This window comes from Culex pipiens, chromosome 3 (genome assembly GCF_016801865.2).
Source record: "Culex pipiens pallens isolate TS chromosome 3, TS_CPP_V2, whole genome shotgun sequence".
NCBI lineage: Eukaryota > Metazoa > Arthropoda > Insecta > Diptera > Culicidae > Culex > Culex pipiens.
In genome coordinates this window covers 68547024-68567486 of record NC_068939.1, presented here as the reverse complement: position 1 = coordinate 68567486, position 20463 = coordinate 68547024, and the positions used below count along the sequence as shown (strand labels likewise).

General features: G+C 39.8%; 1 protein-coding gene across 1 annotated transcript in view; it reads right to left on the bottom strand.

Annotated features, from left to right (window-relative positions):
- Positions 1-18314, bottom strand: part of LOC120414113 (serine/arginine repetitive matrix protein 2-like) — a 31143-nt gene extending 12829 nt beyond the window's left edge. The window contains exons 1-5 of the mRNA XM_039575140.1: positions 18139-18314; positions 16687-16759; positions 16494-16568; positions 11271-15802; positions 11160-11190 (exon numbers count right to left, since the gene is read on the bottom strand). Of these exons, the coding sequence (XP_039431074.1) occupies positions 11160-11190; positions 11271-15802; positions 16494-16568; positions 16687-16759; positions 18139-18314 (4887 nt within the window). The remainder of the gene's footprint in view (positions 1-11159; positions 11191-11270; positions 15803-16493; positions 16569-16686; positions 16760-18138) is intronic.
- Positions 18315-20463: the final 2149 nt, after the last annotated feature.

Here is a 20463-nt window from a genome sequence, read left to right as displayed (position 1 = left end):
ATTCGAACTGACAACCTTGGGATTGTGAGTCTAACTGCCTACCAGCGACTCCACCGAGACAGGACCCAGGGAGACGACTCCTACACCTGGACTGAGCTAACGACCTAACCTGTTTTTTTTTAGGTTAGTCCGGGGCCAACATTTACTTCCTGTCCGACGGAAGGCGTGATCAGACAAATCTCGTCTCGAAAAATGCCACCGGGACCTTCTGGGATCGAACCCAGGCCGACTGGGTGAGAGGCAATCACGCTTAACCCTAAACCAGAATTATTGGTCCTATACAATTTTTATTTTAAAATTTTTAATTTTTTTAAAAATTTGAATTTTTAATCTTTTGAAATCTAATTTTTTTTAAGGATTTGAAAAAAAATTAATTTCTGTAATTTTTAAAAATTTTGAAATCGACAAATTACGATCGTAATGTTACGATCGAGAAATCTCGATCGTGAGTCGAGCAATTACGATCGAATGCAATAATCACCACGATAAACTCCATAAAGGAGGTATTAGACTATGGCAAATAAACTCGCACTTGTTTTGTGTTTGACAGTTTGCCAAACTCGCAAAATTGTTTGCGGAAAACTTCCAACAAAGCCAATTGTATGCAGGCTGACCTTTCTGTAAATCAAATGCAGGCAAACAAACCGAGCAGGCAATCTGCTAAACTATCAAAAAAGTTTGTTCGTTTGTTTGTCGTAGTGTAATACTTCCTTTAGTGCATCTCCAGCGCTGGGGGCAAACATCGAAGCAAATCAAATGTGCACCCGACGGCAAGTCAAGCTCCGCGGTAGCAAATTTGCTCTCAGTTCTTCGGGATTTCACTTTGCTACCCGGTATTCAGCACGGTTCACAAGCACGGAACAAATCTGGAGCAACACGAGAAAAGGGCGCATAAGCATTTTGATAGCCGCATCTTTTTTGGTAATTAGGAGACAATAGGTAACTTTTCCACAAAACACGAAGTGGTAAACAATAGCTGGCCTTCCCAGCTATCTTCTAACGTTGCGGGTTTTGTTAAATAGTTACCTGTTGACCCGGAATTTGCGGAATAGTTCCAGTTTTCAATAGCGCCCTTTTCAAATGTTGCTCCAGAAATTTAAAAAGCTTGAACAAATATAAAAATATAAAAAAAAAATATGAAAGAAAAAGAAATTTATAGTAGAATGAAATAATAAAAAATATTTAAAAAAATTAAAAATGTTTTTTAAACAATTCAAAAAAATATAAGTTCTTGAAAAATAAAAAAAAATAAAAAGGCTCCAAAAATTTTAGAAAATTTAAAGAATTTAAAAGAATTTAAAAATCAAAACAAAAGTTAAAGATATAGAAAATAAAAAAAAGAAATCTAAATAACAAATTAATCCTCTACAACCCAACCCCGCCTCTAGACGGGCTTCGATTCAAAAAATCGCCAAAAATCCATTTTTCAACCAATTTTTGATCTTCAAAAAGCTTTGGAAAGAAGAACTTTGAAAATTTTGGAAAATTTTAGGGTTGGAAGTTTGACTTGTTTTATGTGACTTTGCCAATGTTTTTTAAAATGTATTTTTTTAGGGGTCAACTTTGGCTGTGTTTTTTACTAACATTTCCTATATTTTAAGTAAAAAGAAGTATGCAGTAATTTTTCTAGTGCCTCAGACTTTGCCTCTACGCATTTATTTACAATTTAAATGATAATGGTACAATTTTATAGCAGAAAATGTGAAAAACATGTAAAAAACTGAAAAAGTTACTGTAAAAACATGAAAAATTAGATAGGCAAAATGTAATGATAGGAGGTGGTAGAGTACCCAGGGAGACGACTCCTACACCTGGATTGAGCTAACGACCTAACACTCTAAGTTAGGCCGGGGCCAACATTTACTTCCCCATCCGACGGAAGGCGTGATAAGACAAATCTCGTCTCAAAAAATGCCACCGGGACCGTCTGGGATCGAACCCAAGCCCACTGGGTGAGAGGCAATAACGCTTACCCCTACACCACGGTTCCCGTTGAAAATCAGATTAATAGTTCCCAAATATTGTAGATTGAGAAATTTAGGGTAATTTGGTGGCGCATAGAAATATGTGTTTTTTCCTAATTTTCTTTCTTTTTAATCTCAGCGTCTAAATATCGGATCAACAATGTTGAAATGTCTTAGCCATTTAAAAAAAAAGTCATTTTTAAATAAAGCCAAATAAGGTTGCAAATAATTTTGGAAGTTTTTGTCCCTCAACTCTGATCAAAGTCGGGAGGGGGAGGGCAAACAAATAAAAATTTAAATTACATTTGGATGAAATACATTTTACACGCGTTTAGTTGTTTTCCAATAATTAGTTTTCAAAATATCGATGCATAAATCGATTTTTTTTTTCGCGAAAAAAAAAATTGGGGTCTGTACATTGGTATTTTATAAAAAATATCAAAATGTTTTTAAAAAAGTTCAAACATGCTTAATTTGATTATAAACATAGGAAAATGCAAGTGGTTTTCAGTAGCTTAACCTGAATTTTTTTTCCAAATTTTGAAGTTTTTCGAAAAAATATTTGTTTTGCCCCCTATTATTTAGAATGACTTTGAAGGGGGGGGGCGGGACATGAACTTTGAAAAATATATGCAACAGGCTAAGGGTGAAAATTTAAACAATTTTGAAAATTAAAAAATCGAAAAAATAGACCTGGTACTTGTTATTAATTGAAAAGAGAGCACTCTAACTAAACTTTACAAGAGAATGCATTATAAATTTAATACATTATTTGTTGAGTTTCTAGTTTTATTTCTAGTTTTATAATTGTAACATGACCGAAATAAAAAGTCCGTTATACAATTTAGCAAAACTTAAACAAATGGTAACGAAGATTGAGTCAAAATAATTTTTAACGGGTTTCTACAATTTTTCAGATTTTAATAAATAAGTAAGAAATCTGGGAAATGTTTATTTGAAAGCATCATTTTAAACAAACCACGGTTAAATAATATTCACTTTACAAAAGCAAATTCTGTGATTATGGCAGCTTTTTAAATTGATGTTACGTTTTTGGCTAATATTACCTCCAGAAAAATCAACCTCCTAATAAATTTGTTGAAATTGAACAAATTGAATTGAACTACATGTTTTATAATTTTCACTTCCTAAATTATCGCATGTACGATTCCCTCGAATAGGTAACGCTGGTTAATGACTTGTTTTGCCTTCCTCACTGAAGTAAGGCTATAATCCTGCTCTAAAAATGAACTTTTCACAGAAAGCTCGTAGAATCGAAAACTGAACATATGTCTATGTGTGTGTATGTGACCAAAATTCTCACTGAGTTTTCTCAGCTGGCTGGCTGAACCGATTTTGGTCAAATCAGTTGCATTCGATTTAAGGTCCCATACGTACCTATTGATTTTTATAAAGTTTCGATATGTAGTTCAAAAGTTATGCATAAAAATGTGTTTTTGAATTTATCTGGATGTTGGATAAGTGAAATCGATTCAAATATCTTTATGTTATACATCGTTGGTTAGGTAATCGCAAGACGAGTCCAAAAGATTGAAGATCTGGCAACCCTGTCTTGAGTTATGACCACTTAAGTGATATATATGTACTTTTTTGAGGCCGAATCTCACTTAAATGTATTAAAACTATGTCCGGATCCATAATCAAACCTACTGTTGGTTAGGTAATTCTAAAACCTTTCCAACGAGTCCAAAACAACAAAGATCTGACAACCCTGTCTCGAGTTATGACCACTTAAGTGATATTTATGTACTTTTTGAGGCTGTATCTCACTTAAATGTATTAAAACTATGTCCGGATCCATAATCCAACACACCGTTGGTAAGGGAACCAAAAGACCTTTTCAACGAGTCCAAAACATCAAAGTTCTGGCAACCCTGTCTCGAGTTATGACCACTTAAGTGATATTTATGTACTTTTTTAAGGTCGTATCTCACGTAAATGTATTAAAACTATTTCCGGATCCATAATACAACACACCGTTGGTAAGATAATCGAAAGACCTTTCCAACGAGCCCAAAACATCAAAGATCTGGCAACCCTGTCTCAAGTTATGACCACTTAAGTGATAATTATGCACTTTTTTGGAGCCGGATCTCACTTAAATGTATTAAAACTATGTCCGGATCCCAAGTAACATTTTTTTCCAGGAGTTCTACAAGAGCTCTTCAAGATAGCTACAGCATAGCAGTTTGGACCGCGGTAGGATAAAATTTTCTTCAAAACTTCTTCAGGAGTTTGGAAGAGTACTTGAAGAGAGTTTTATCCTACCGCGGTCCAAACTGCTATGCTGTAGCATCTTGAAGAGCTCTTGTAGAACTCCTGGAAAAAAATGTTACTTGGGGATCCATAATCCGACCAACCGTTGGTTAGGTAATCGAAAGACCTTTCCAACGAGTCCAAAACATCAAAGATCTGGCAACCCTGTCTCGAGTTATGACCACTTGAATGATACTTGTGTACTTTTTTTGCGGCTTTAAGGAAAAACTAGATGAAATTTGTGTCCAAACCCATCGAATTACCAATTGTTGGTAAAGAGTGAGGAAGGCACCAACCACTTTGGTGGATTAAGTAAGTTTTTATTTTAGTTTCATTTGACCCAGTGATTGGCAAAATTTAAGGCAAGTTTCATGAAACTTCGCAAAATCTTGGGGAAAATGTGGATCATTACTTCGGAACATTTCGACGTAAAAAATTATTTGGTATCATTTAAATTGTTTTTGTTATGAAGTAATTACTAGAGCTCTCTCCGTTTTTGTTGCCCATGGACACCGGTACTCATTTTACTGTTAATATAACCTACAACTTTGCCGATTATACCGAATCAATCTGAAAATCCCTACACAAGATACGAATACGAATATTTGCCAGAGTTTCGTATGAAGAATCCAATGATGCAAAAATGCATTCAAAATCGACAGACAAGGTTACATATAAATAAAAATGAACATAATTAAAAATCTCAACAAAAAAAACTTGCAAATAGTTAGTTAATTGTCCCAAAAAATTATGTATATGTTTATAAAGATTGGATATTTCTTAGAAGTTTATCTGAACAATACCTGACCATCGCTACTGTTATTTTTAACTTTACTCTACTATAAAGCATCCTCCGACAAAGACGATTTAATCAACAAATTCGCTTCCCAACAATGCACTCCAGCAAATCCCTCGATGATCACGTTCTGTTTTCAGGAAGAGATTTTGGATCATTCCTTGCGTGGTATCCACGATCCATGTTTAATCACAAAAAGGAATTGCTGCACGCAGCCTGCATTTTACTTGTCAGCTTGAAGAAACTAAGTGCGACTCACCCTTAGATTAGCAGACAAAACAAGCCACACGTCACACGCCTAACGCTGTGGCCAACCAGAACAACACCCGTACAGTAATGAAGTCATGCTTTCATCGCTGTTGGCCACTTAGCTCTGGTTCTGGGAACTTTTTTGCGGGTAAACAGCGGCCAAGAGTCGAAAATAGTGAGTACACACTAGACTTAATGGCCTCACCTGCTGCTCACCTTAAGTATACGCGAGTCATACCTGTACTTGAGTACGTGTGCACTGCTCCAATTAAGAATCGCGCTTTGAACATTAGCTCGTAAATGTCCAATGTAGACAAGAATAATTTACAATAATTTAAAATATTTTTTTTCAGTCATCTCAAATTTTATTCGAAAGTTCAAAATTTAAAACGAAAATGCTTAAAAACGACAGTGATGCGATTATCGTCTACCCAGGTGAGTTAACAAGTTGGCACCAGTTCCAATTCTGTACCTCGAAAAAAAATGAAAAAACTCCCCGCTACAGAAGCACCCACGGCACCACAGGGATCTAATGAACCGTGAATGAATTACACACATTCCCGGCCAAGATACAGCTGGTGCAGCATCCGAAAACGTGTGTACACACAATCACACTGCCATGCCACCATGAGTGTAAACATACTTATGCATGAATCATCAACGCGCCGGACCGGCTGAGACGGAACGAACCACGAACCTCCAACCCGCATCCAAGTCCCACCGGCGCGCAGTGTCAACAGAAGCACACAAGTGTGTGTTGGTTGGTTGATCTAAATTTAATTTTATTTTATACTCCAACCGACCGCCGGCTTGCTCTCGATGGCGGGAAGCTTTTTTGATATGTTGTACTTGTGTTGTGGGTGGGAAAACTTGCAAACTTTTTATAAATATCTAATTTAAATGCAAAACAAAAATATACAAAATAGTACACAAATTTTGGAAAATCACAAACATAGGAAACTTTTGGGGTATTTTTTTCATATAAAAATTAAGGTAGTTGTTTGATCGAAACATTCAATCAAAAGGTAATTCTATAGGGGAGATGGGGGTAAGACGGCCACCCTAAGGGAGAAGTCTCATAAAATTTACACAACAGATTATTTTGATCACAAATCACGTACATAATGTTCTACTGGTAGTCCATTATAGAAATGACATAAATTAGTTGGTCTAAAAACCAATTTTTAATATTTTTCAGCATTTTTTAAAAAATAATTGAAATCATATATATATGAAATACGCGGGGTAAGACGGCCACCCATGTGGGGTTAGACGGTTAGTGCTATAAATTAACTTAATAACTTTTCTAAATCCACCCCAATACCTACATGGTTGGTTGAACAGACTTCTCTGATCATCATAAATATTTTGGTTGAAAAAATCAAGTTTCAAATGTGAAGAAAAATGCTGTTTAAAAAATTTCAAATTTTGGCTCAGTGAATTTAAACTATTATTGCGACCACATTTTATGAAAAACTGTGAATTTTTACTACAAAACAAATACAATTAGATGCAAAATAATTAGTTTGTGTATTTCGATTAGAATAAGTAAATCAACATTATGTAAACAATATGAAATTAGCGATTTTTATGAAAGCTTTATAGGATTTCATACTATTCAATGAGTTTTGCTATATCACAGTAAAAAATGTTGTCGATACGGTAGTTAACAGTAATTTGATTAAAAATGGATAGTTTATTGAAAATGTTTTTTCTTATCTACAAATATATCTTAATATTCAAAAAACCGTCAAAAATATAACCTATATCAAATAAAATTAACCTATTCAAAAAAAAACTTCAATCTTACATGAAAAAATATTTGAAGACAGGAAAACATATTGTTATCTAACAAAAATGCCTAAGTTGTAATTCATGAAAATTACATCCAGTTTCAAGTTCAAAAACTATTTGTTTATTTTGAGCTATTTTTATACTATTTCAAACAATATGTTTGGCAAAGGATAATCCATATGCATTATTTAGCATGAGGAACAGTGTTGCTAAATATTTTATTAATATTTATAAGTATACATATTAAAACAATGGGGTGGCCGTCTTACCCCCAGCTCCTCTAACTAACTTCAACTTAAACAGAAAAAAATACTGAATATATAAATTTACCAAACTTGATAACTTCTCTAAGGAGTACAAAAAAACAAGAACATTAAATAAACTTTGCATGAACATTTATCAAACAAAAAGAAATATTTCTTTGTTTTCAAAACATGTTGATAAGATTTAAAAAAATTTTAAAGAGCTTTACAAGAATACCTTGTTGAAAAAACCCACATTGAACAATTTTCCACCAGAACCGAAAATGAAAATCCTTTTTTTAGTTGAATTATACTATTTATGGGTCTTCTCTATTACCAAAGAAATCATTTTCCATAAAAAAAAATCGTCAAAATTTTCTATTATTATCATGAAGAAAGATCTTTTGCATAATTGAATCCTAGATTTAATTTTTGCACCATCATCTCAAATGTACTTTATTATTTATTTAGGTTTGAAAAAGAGGTGGGCAAAACCGCTCTTTTTTAGGAGCCGCTCATTTTCGTTCGCTCTTTAAAAAGAGCCGCTCTTTCGCTCTTTTTCAAAATTTGGATGAAAAGGGTTTTTTCAAGAATCTTGTGATTTTGTAAGTTATTTCACATTGAACTTCTATAAATTAGGCCGTACCAAATATTTTTTGAAGTTTATGTCCCTGAGCTCTGACCAAATCGCAAAAAAATATACGTCTCCATCAGTTGCATTCATTAGTTTTCAAAATATCGAAGTATGAAAAACTTTTTTTAAAGCCAAAAAGTAAACTTTTGTTTTCAGTTGATAAGACTTCTATTTCCATTGAAATTTGATAGTTTTTTGAAAAAAATACTGTTTTGCCCCCTGATTTTGCGGATCGATTTTGAAGTGGAGGGGTGACATAAACTTTGAAAAATATTTGTATCGGCCATATTTGATAAAAAAATAAAACTGAAAACGAGAAGATGCACTTGAAAACCATTGGTCTTGGTGGTCTCTATGTCAAGATTTCTACTCAAAACTGAACATTCGAGTAATTGAAAGACATCCAAACTTAAATCTAGGATGCTGAAAAAATTGCTATTCTTTTTAAAATTGCGTTTATTTCTGCAAGAATTGAACTAATGCTGGTATTTTATTTGGAGAAAATATTCATTACATTACTTTAATGTACACTCAGTTTTACAATGAAAAGTTTATTCCATTTTGTTTAGAAAATCATTTACTTTTGGTGTAAACTTTTATAAGCATTGAAATTTTTGACATTGCATTTTCAATTCTCAAAAACAAATTTAATACTGCAATTTTTGGAAATTCAATACATTATATTTATAACAAAAATCATGCCGTATTGAAACGGTTCTTTCAAAAGACCGGAGTTTAAAAAAGAACCGCGGTTCTTTTTTTGTGAGCCACGGTTCGTTCGCTCTTTTCAGTGAACCGGCTCTTTGAGCGGTTCACTCTTTTTTTGCCCACCTCTAGTTTGAAATCATTTTTTTTTTAATAAAAAAATGTAATTCTATGAAGTATTGAACTAAATTTTTGAAAAAAAGTTCAAAGGGTCATATGCTTTTTGTAAAAATATATTTTAAAGCTCAACCCTAGTAACATTTTAGGTTTTAAGTAGGCCATAAAAGCCTATTTAGGCCGTATCAGGGTTTTCAGAACCCTGATAAAACCTGTAAGTTTAAAAATGTTACTAGGGAAGATTGTGTTTTGAAACCACTTATGAAATTTTGCATTACCAATGAAGCCATTTGCATCCTTGTTTCATCCATAGTAGTTTTCTTTTATATTCGACTGATCAAGTATTTAAATATTCGCAAATCTGTAACTTGAAAACCAAATTTCTGAGCGATTTAACGATTTCGACAAAAAAGTTAATGGTAATGTGAAGAATTCAGCTTGAAATTAATTTCACACAAACATACCAAAAGCTAAAAACGTATTTGGCAAAGTTTTTTTTTGTTTTCCATTAATTTTTTTAAGCATTAGTTAAATTATTCAAGTCCCTTTTTTACTATACATTTTAAGATAAATGTTTTTATTATCATAGGATCCTTTAGTTGCCCATGTCGGAATATATTATATTATTCTGCAAAGTTCAGAAAATATCTTATAAATCAGTTTGAACATTTGAGATTTTACCTCTAGTTTTTGAGAAACAGCCGGAATCGTAAAAACAAGTTTTGTTTTGTTAAGTTGTTCAAATTTCAGACCCTTTGATCTCATTAACCGTGCATCCGACTTCTTCAATTAAAAAAAAATCTGTGTAAATTTGAGATCACACTGATAAATCATGATAGAGTTTTAATGAATCCTCTTTACCTGGGTGATGAATAGAGAGAATGCGTAACGTGATATTTGAATGATCCTACTTTGTTTACATCTACAAAATAGGACGCTGTTCGAGCACAAGCATGACTTTTTTCTTACTGGTGAATGGGCTTTTTTTATAATCATTGGTATGTGTTTTATTTTGTCGCGTTTTGACATTTTTTGCTGGTTAATTTTGTGTGTTTTCAAGTTTTGATCGGTTAGAAGAGGTTTTACTTTTTTACGGGTGACGAAGAACTGCGGCTAGAGTGTCATTCTGCGATGTTGCAGATGACTGATTTTGGAATCCTGCAGCTCTTTCTGGTCCAACGAAAAAACATCGCTAATTATAGCGAAGCAGATCCAACAAACAGAGTAGATTTTCACTAAACCAGTAAGTTTTCAAACGGAATCAAACAATTAAGACAATTTCTGGATGTCGTTGTTCACTATGCAATTTGGATTAGCAAAAATTGAATAGTGATTTGAATATCACAAAAATTTCAAGTGCTAAATGTGCTATTTAGCACTCAAATAGCACTTCATCACTAAAACTAGCGAATAAGTGAAGATAAAGGTTTCGGTCGTTCAGAACCTCATAGTGCATTGCAAAAAACATACTTTAGGCGCAAAACAAATTGATATGGTGCCTTTTCCAAGCCATGGCCTTAGAAAAACTGTCAACTGCTATTGAGTGCCGATGCACGTCTGGCTGGATACAACCACATCGACTCCATAATTATAAAAAAATGACGATCTTGCTTTCAACTTTCTTAAGATTTTTTGACTTATACTCCAGGTTTTTAAATGCCACAATCTTTTCATTCTTGCAAAAAAAAAACGAAACATTTTTTAATGATCGATTACAATACTCTCTACTTTTAGCGAATAGTAAATTGGTTCCACTTTGACAGTTCAAAATTGAGGCCGTTTTGCGAACCATTATTCAGCACCCAGTTTACGACCATTCAGTCTAATATCAGACAAGTCCCATCACCCTTCAAAGGAAATCCAGCCCAACTTCACCTCCTTCCACTTTTCGGCGTTTGTCGCAGTTTGACACGTGTTTACATTTTTCAGGAGCCACCACATCTGGTTTTATGTACGTGAGGTATATTTTTACCACTTGCTTCATTTTTTCGCTTTTTTTTTTTGCTTTTTGATCTCGCGAAAATCTCAATCCGCGAACCACGCGAATGCTGGCAGAGATGATTATGGGCGTGGGTGAGAATTTTCCCACTTGCTGTTGAAGGCTGAGGGACGTGTTATAATGTTCCATTTTTTGTAGGCTGAATTTGTTAGCATGTATGGCGGTAATCAACACGATCGTTGGAAGTCATTTAAAAAGGGACGGTAGATGAGATTTAAAAAATGTTTTTTTTTGTTATTAAAAACCTGATTATCTAGTTTTATGATATTTTCAAATCAGCAGAGTTGCAAAAATTTGCAAATAATTTTTAAAATTTCGGATATGTCTTTGTTCATGCAATCAATTTGCTTGTTTCAGCGATCTAACTAACTATGCTACTCACCCCAGCTTTCCGCAGTGAACCATCTTCACCACTGTAGAAGAAAGAAAGAAAACAACAAAACAAGTGGTGAGTATACAGCAGCTCAAACTTTATAGCAAAAGCTCCACCAACCTGCCGCCGTGGATGAATTGCGCCGTGCTGTCGTGGACCCGCACATCATGTGGTGAAATCTCCATCAGATCGTCCATCACGAACATCCGATCCATCATCGGACTCAACGGGTGGCACGATCCGCCCAGCAGATCATCGATGTTGGTGTGGCGCGAAATGAATAGCGCCGGTTCTGCGGGTTTTTGGTTCAGTTCCAGCTGGTAGGGTCGTGGTTCGAGCGTTGCCGAGTTGTTGTTGGAGCTTTGAGGAATGTTGTCGTACGGGGAGGATCGATTCTGCTTGCAGTCTTCGACACCTTCTGGACTGGCGCGATCGCCGAGGGGCGTTTCGACGAGGAGCTCGATGGTTGATTCTCCGGTTGGGAACTGTGGTAGACCAGCTACAAACTTTCCGATGCTTTGGATTTCCTCGTCCAGGTCCATCTCGGTATGATGGTGATGGTCTTCTTCTTCACCGTGTTGCTCGATGAGCGATGTCAACTTCTGTGGACTGACACTCTTCTCTTCGGGACTATCCATCCAGTTGGCTCTCTCTCCGGACTCCACTCGCGTGATTCTGTACTTGGTCGGACTTTGCTGCTTTGAGTTGTTGAAGCTGTTGGACCTGCTGACCGCGTTGCTCTTCGAGTTGTTGAAGCTGTTGGATCTGCTGACAACGTTGCTCTTCGAGTTGTTGAAGCTGTTTGATCTGCTGACCACGTTGCTCTTCGATCCGGAACGCGATAGATTACCTTCATCTGTCATCCACCAGGGAGCTTCCCCGGACGCAATGTGCGTGATCTTGAATGGTTTCGCCTTCACCGGACTGCATTCCTTCACCGACGAATCAGAACTGCCTTCCTCATTCGCCTTCTCCTCGCTGTACATCCACCAAGCCTTTTCACCAGACTCCGCTCGTGTCACAATGAATCCTTGCTGCCGCGGTTCCGGCGTTGGTTCCTTCGAGGGTGCTCTACTGCTGCTGGCACTAGAACTACTCTTGTCCTTCTTCTCCAGCTCAGCCATTGCCTGTTGCCACCACGCCTCATCTTCCGCTTCCAACGTGTAAACAGTAAACCCGGGACCTTTCTTCTCGGGACTAACTTCCTTGGACGCTTCCCGACTTGCACTCTTCGAAAGTGACGACTCCTGAGACTTTCCCTTTGCCGGTACATTGTCGGTGCTCATCATCCACCATGCCTTCTCACCCGACTCCACTCTCGTCACCCTTATCGGTTTATACGGTGCATAACTCTGACTTTCTCCATTGCCGTAACCATTCGAGCTAGCTTCTTGTTCCTCCTCCTCCTCCTCCTCTTCCTCTTCCTCTTCCTCCTGCTGATCTTCCTGTTCGTCAGTCTTACCCCCAGTATCCGTCATCCACCACGGTTTCTCTCCCGAATCCGCCTTCAGTATCGGCTTGAACGGACTGTACAGCGCCGTACTACCATTATCATTCGCTTCCGCCACCTCATCCGTCACTTCACTTCCCTCTTCAGTCTTTTCGCTTTCCTCCGTCATCCACCAGGCCTTCTCACCGGACTGAACCGGTCGTATTCGGTAGGTGTAACTCTTGGCCGCCGGTTCTTCCTGCATCGTGACCGCCTGCACCGGCGGATGCTTCACGAACCCGTCGTCATTGTTCCACCACGATGCCTTCTGCAGCGGTCCCGACCCAGATCCGCTTCCCTCTTCGTCCTCTTCATCGCTAGAATCGTCGTCCTTTATGCTCTCCATGTAGTGCGTTCCGGCCTCCCAACCGGTCTTACCCTCCTGCGGTGGCTGAATTTCCGGCACACTCACCGCCGAGCCGTTCTCGAACCAGCTCGTGTGATTGCGGTTGTTGTTCTGGACAAAGTTCGTCGCCAGCTGAATCGCTCGCATCAGCAGTTCATTGTTGGCGTTCGGCTCGTCCGTCGAAGCGGCCGCAGTCGATCGAGTTTGAGTACCGTCGGACTCCGTTGACGAGGACGAAGTAGCTGTGGAGCTGCTCGCGTCCGAACTTGTCGAAGACGCGCGGTCCGACCGACGGCAAGGACTGGCGCTTGCGCGGTTTCCAGCTTGCGGTATCCGGCTACCGTTCTGTTGCGCCGGTTCCGTCGTCTGCGTTGCTGTTGACGACGAGGAGGTCGATGAGCTCGACTTGGACGAAGAGCTGGAGCCCTTGCGTGGTCGATCCGGTGCTGGACCCATGTTGAGGGCCGATTTGCGGAAGTCTTTGTTGACTCTTGAATTGAAAGCAGTCATGGACTTTGCCGGAGAACCGTCCTTCATTGGAGCCGGTGGAGGCTTCTCCGGGGATTTTTGTTTCGGAGGTGTCTTCTGCTTGATCGAAGGCGTACTCGTCGATGATCTACTGCTGGCAGCGTTACCCTTCGGGCTGGCAGATTTTGATAAGCTCATCTCTTTGACGCGAGCAGCTAACGTGGAAATCTTCTCCTCCTTCTTCTCGGGAACATCACTTCGTGTTGAACAGACGCTGGTTTCACGACTTGTACTATCGCGGCTGTAGCGCGAAGAAGCGCTCGAATACCGCGTATAACCTGAAGATGCACTAGAGCTGAACTTTGTATCCAGGAACGGTGACCAAGTCCTGTTCGATGGCTGATTGTATCGCAGATACTTGGTCGAATCATCCATCCTGTCGGATTGGATGGCCTTATCCGCCGTCTGAACGTTCAGTATCTGCTTCTGGATTGTCTTTTCAATAGTTTTGCACATTTCAGCTCGTCTTGCTCGAATATACGGCGTAGACCCCGGTGGAGTCGGTGATGTCGCTCTAGTCACAAGCGTTATCTCCATGAAGATCTTCGGTTCCGGCTCTACGCTGCTCTCCGTCTCTTCCGAAGATTCTTCCTCTGACGTTTCCATCTCGGTCGACGTTTCACTCTCCTCCTCTTCATCCTCATCTTCCTTCTTGTCATCTGTCTCGACGATTTGCACCGTTGGCGGTTCCGGCGAGAAGATCTGACTTCGTATCAACAGCGGCGATGGGCACTGCGAAACCTCCCGGGACTGCGAGTTCAGCACCAACCGCGACGAGGGTCGACTTGTGCGGGCTGCGATCGCCTCGTTCGAGGTCATGTACGAGAGTGCCATGCCTCCGATGGGGCTCGTGGGAACTGGGCTCGAGTTCATCGATATCCGCGAAGATGATGTTCCGATGCTGTTGCTGCTGGTTCTTCCGTACGGTCGATAGGTGGTTGAGTTGAGGCCGTACTTTTCCCGTATCGACTCCGTTGGGGATGGCTCCCGCGAGGATCTTCTAGTGGTACTATGAGCTGGACTGGGATCGCGGCTTCGGATGTTCGACACCGACGGACTAGCATCGCGTGTTTTTCTTGTTGGCAGCGTTAGCGATCGACTCTCTGCCGGTTTGTCTTTGCTGGTTAGGGTTCTACCGTAGGTAGATGTTTGTTTACCACCCGCTGGACTTGGGTCACGTGTCCGTGTTCGCGGAGTGGTGCTCGAGTAGCTTGACAGTTTGCTGCCCGCCGGGCTAGGATCACGTGATCTAAGCTTGCTGGACGTAAAGAGAGGGATCTTTTTGGACTCTGCCGGGCTAGGATCTCGCGATCGTATTGTAGGTTTGATGGTTATGCTACTGCTGAACTTCTTCGGCTCTGCCGGGCTAGGATCGCGCGATCGGTTGATCGTCCTTGCAGTGGTTGTTGTTCTTGGGGTAGCGGGACTCGGATCTCTTGATCGTGCACTGGTGAACGGTTTCAGCGTTCGCTTCGGTTCCGCTGGGCTTGGTTCCCTGGAAGTTCGCGTGCGTACGGTTGGGCTTGGATCGCGTGATCGCGCACGGTTCTGCAAGAAGCTGTTCAACGTGTTCGATGGTTGCCGCCGGTAATCGTTTGTCGTTGGAGTTTCTTTAGGTGTGAGTTTGCTTGCGATGTTGGAGGTATATCCGGTCCTTCTGGTTTCTACCGCCGGGCTAGGATCTCTGGACCGAATCTTGTTCGCAACAGCCCCGCCTGCAGGGCTCGGATCTCTAGCTTTGGCACGATTCGGCGTAAGGTTGGTCGATGAATTCATCCGAGTCGCTGGACTAGGCTCCCTAGACTTTTCCCTAGCCACACCGGCCTTTCCATATCGGGTCGTGAAGGTCACCGGAGGTGCATTGTCTTTCTTCGGTTTCGTGATCGCTGTCTTACTCTTGGACGCATCCTCATTGTCATTCGAGGCCGCTCCGTATTTCGCTGCGATTAGCGCCGATCGCTTGATCAGCTTCGGTTTGTCTTTCTCCAGCTCGGCTTCCAGCTTCTTGGAAGTCTCGATCAGTCGTTCCTTCTCGCGATCGCGCTCCTTCTCTCGCTCTTTCTCGCGCTGCTCACGCTCCCTCTCCCGTTCGCGTCTCCGCTCCTCCTCTTTCTCCTTCTCCTTCTCCGCCGCAATGCTCGAGTAGCGGTTGATGTACGTCGACACATTGGACGCTGTCGATCGCGGCGATCGGTACGTTCCGGAAGTAAACGAGGGACGGTAGCTGCTGCCGCCGGCCGTAGAACTCAACGATCCGAACCGGGAACTCGATGATGGTTCGGTCGAGAACTGTAACGAGAAAGTGAAAGCGAGTGTCAGGACAAACTGTTCAGTACACGAGTTACACCCGTAGTCAGCTGACCAGCCTGGTTGACAGCTGGCGCCGGTACACGACATTTTGGCAACGACTTCCGACGCTCCTTTCGCAATCACAAATCGTAAGTGTGTGTGTATTTATGTGGCGAAACAACATCTAAACGGCGACAATCTGCAGTGGACGGCACTTGCACCGGTAAAGAACATCAGAAAACGGCGATCACAACAAGAGGTTCAACTCGTCGCGATGTCTACCGACCAGCTGGCGGCGGCGCAAGATCGGTCGAATCTCGAGCGCGTTTGTTGTGCGTGCGTTAGGCCGTCAAAATGCTGCCAAAAATATACCAATGTAGAAGGTAGAGAGGTAGAGTTTAGTTTCAAGCGCAACGCCGGTGTCAATCAAACGCGGAGACGTCGACGGCTTGCCGGCAGACATCGCGATCGTACACGGTAGATAATTTAGGTCAACCGCTAGTTGGGTGGTGTTTTGAGGGGTGAAGCAGCAGCAATGGAGCGGGGAAACACAATGTCAATGCAGAATCTAGAGGCGGTTATGTTTTGGGGAGATGTTCTACAAGTACTGAGAACGACGGTGGAACACTGAACACGTGGAGAATTGTGGTGGTGGACACAAAATGGGACACTGCTAGGACACCATACGTACTCTACTGCTTCCGTAAGAGGAACTGGACGACGAATAAGACGAGCTGGACGGGACGTAGCTCGACTTCCAAGGGTACTGTAAGAAAGGCGAAGTGGAACCGGTTAGTAACTGAGTTCAGGAAATTTCTACCAGAGACAGAATACGTAATCCCAAGCCGCTCGTAAAACAGTTAAGAAAAAAACCCAAGAATTACGACATAATCAAAAGTAATCCGCCGGTGCAGGACACCCGTGGTCACTGAACAGGTGTTCCCGATCATCACGTTTCTGCACCGTTGAATGAGAACGGGGTTTTAACCGCCGTAGTACAACTCTCACCTAAATGTTTTGACACCGGCAAGATTTTGGTTTCCGGCAAATCTCGTGCCGACCAAAAGGTGCGGTGACGAATCATAACTTTTTTTTTTAATTTGGTCGACGACCGCTCTTGCAAACCCGTGAACCCGTGAATATCTTAATGAAACAGCATGACCGAAAATAACCTACTTTTTTGGGGGGTGCGCATCGTGCATCGTGTCACCACGTAAACATTTTTCGGGGTGAATGATTCATTTGATGTATTTTTGTCAACCTCTGTCAGGTTATTTTGTTGCAAACAATTCAACGGTTTTCTTTGAATTGTTAAACGTGAAAGTTTTCAAATGATTGGGCAATTTTATTAAAAGCGGAAATTTCCAATTAATGTTTTCTCAAAATGTGTACTTAGTAAACAGTATAAAAAAGACTATATTCAGTAGAAATGGCCAAAAAATGTCTCTTCAATTCTTCAACGTTGCAGATCATCTTTTTCCCTCATAAATTAAGTAATTCATTACATGCTAGACTGACATGTATGATATCTTGTTAGACTTTTTTGTACACTCTCATAGCTGAAACGACAAGCTAGAGAATGCTTTTTTAAAATTTGGCCAAAATATTAGATAGTCTTATTAAATCTTAAGATAATTTTTTTTACTACAAAAGGTCATACAAAAATTAATTGGCTTCTAATTGCTTGTTCACAAAATTAAACTTTTGTGATCTCGAAATATAATGAAAAATAAATGTAGTAATTCAAAAACTACAAAATATCGAATTTAGAAAAAAAAACTCAAGTTATCAAAATTTTTGAGGGGCGACGGTTTTGGAACGTTTGGGTTTTAAACGGTACAACATTTTGCATTCATGACATTAGAGTTTTTAGTGAAAATTACTCAATTTTATTTAAAATATCGTACTTTTATTGAAATTACTCAAATTTTCATAATTTGAAACGAAATTTTTTGTGGGGATTTTCATTGAAAACAATCACACCGTCTTTGCAGACTGAATACTAATATTAAACGGGACAAACATTGAACGAAAAGCTCCAGAAGGGTAAGGCGGGAATCAAACCCGCGTCCCATAGCAACTTAATTTTCAATTCAATTCATTTTATTTACCGAAATAACAATTTTACATCTTGTGTGATTGGCTGGTTCATAGAGATATGGTGTTCCTTGCAACTATTTCTTTTTCATTTACCGCTTGGTAACAGAAGGTTCTTTAAATGCAAATAGTCAAAAACTAGGGAAAATTTGGCCAAAAAAACCTAGTGAGATCGTAACTTGGGGTTCCTTAAAACTAATATCACAGAAGAGTGGTGGGGTCGAGTTCTGCTCCATTACAGGGGAAGGATGGCTTCTATCAGTGGGTTGTCCGACATCTGGCAGCTGGTCCGGAACTTCTGGAACAGGCGATCGATAAACTGGTCGATCGTCTCCAGTTCGGCAAGCTGGTGGAGATCATCGGTGGGGTGCCACGGATTGAGGTTGTGGATCATCTTCAGCAATTTGTTCTGCATCCTTTGAAGCTTTTTGCGGTGGGTAGCTGCGCAAGTTTTCCACATTGGAGATCCGTACGTCAGGACTGCCATAGCAACTTAAGGATCGGCAGCCGTAACCGCTAATTACCGTGCCACGGGGCCTTTCACGCCAGAATTTTCAGTGCAAAGTTCTATCATTTTCTCCAAATTTTCCGTTTTTCTTCCAATTATCTAATTTTTATAATTTGCAATATGAGCAATTCTGCACGAAATCGGTTGATTTCAAACATTTCCAGTTTTTGTATTTATGTATTTAGTTGGCTCAAACTTTGTGGGGGCTATTCCTATGACCATTGTTTTTTTTTTTTTTTTTTTTGATAGTTTAATTTCAACTGATTTTTTTTCAATTTTGCGATGTTTTTAAGAACGAGTCCACGAGCAAAGCATACCCATCCCGCATCGACCTTACTGAATTTAATTTCAAAACATCATATCTCTGAATCCTGTGATTGAACCAAACCCAATTTTTGATATGTTATGTAAAATTGTCCGAGGAATCCGTTAAAAATATTTTCAGATGTGGTGATATTTTCATAAGACTTTTTCAAATGTTGGGCTAAATTTGAAACTCCACATTATTTTTTCTTGGAAGTTAAACTTATCATCTTTCATTTGCGCCCAAGACAGCTAAAATCGGTTGAAATGGAGCGAAGTAATGATTTTTTGAAAAAAGTGGTTTTTGTGAAAATCGGCGGAAATGGCCATTTTTCGGACCACCCTAACACGGTTTAGGCCACCCTAATGGCCAAACAAAAAAATACGGGTCGTATTATTTTGGTCAAGGAACCCCCAGAAAAAATTTGAGCCAAATCGAAACACTTTTATTTTTGTTCTTTAACTTTCATATGGAACTGCTGCATATCAAATAGACACATTTCTTTTGGGACTATCCATAAACCACGTGGACACTTTTTTGGGAATCTCAACCCCCCCCCCCCCCCTTCGTGGACAATTGCCCATACAAAAAAAATCTTTTTTGTATGGAGCGTGGACAATCGCTTACCCCCCCCCCCCCCCCTAAAGTGTCCACGTGGTTTATGGATGGTCCCTTTAGTGATTTTGTTGGTTGTAAATTTTTGCCTAGGGGGACCCGTTAGATCAAATTTCCCGGTGATAATTTCATCATATTCGTGTTCTTGAGACAATTTCATAATAGAAACATGCACAAAAATGTTAATTTTTATCCATTTTAACCCTTAAAAAAATGAAAGTAAAAAACAATCTACGATTCACATTTATTGAAAATCAAGTTCGTTTCCAAGGATAATAGATATCACGGTGTATTTTTTCGAGAACATAAAGATAAAAAATTTGGCTAGTCTGATATTTGCCACCATGAAATAAAGGCTCTTTCCCGACATTTTGCGGGGTCCGGCGAAATATTTCGTCGGGAAGTCTAGAGCAACTTTTCTTTTGAAGATTTTTTTTCGATTTAATAAGATTTTTCTTGAGAAAAGTCGATAAAAATCGATAGGTTCATGTTTATATCCAGCAATTTCTTATGTCTCACGATGTTGATTTTATAGCTCTCAGCCACCATTGCCAGTACCAACCACTAGTGTCTTCCTTTTATCTACAAGGACTTCGCCGCCCTGGGCTCGAGAATATGGCACGGAGCGACGGCGCCAAATACTCATATTTACACAAAGTATTTGAGAGCGCTCGCCGCGGGATTCGAACCAGCGACCTCTGGATTGTGAGTCCAGTGCGCGATCCGATTGAACCACACGGGCGACCAAGAGCCTCAAGAGACTCTAAATTACATATTTGAACCTCAAATCAAAAGTTTCCAACCAAAATTTACCAGATGTTTATCTTAAGTTTGTTCTAGGAAACACACCGTGAGATGACACAAAAAAGCGGATCCTTAATTTTTTCAATTTTTATTTTTTAAAGGGTTGAAATGGTTGAAAATTAACATTTTTAGGCATGTTTCTAAGGTGAAATTGTCTCAGGAACACGTACAGTAAATCCTTCCCTGTTACTGAGGGGAACCCCCGTGAAGAGTATCGGGGCCGGCATTTACAAAGCGGATTCAGTGACAGTTTATTAATCAACTTAATGTTAACACGTTAAAGTTAATGTTAACATTCCATAGGTTGTCTTCCTAAGGTGTCTTAATAAGGTC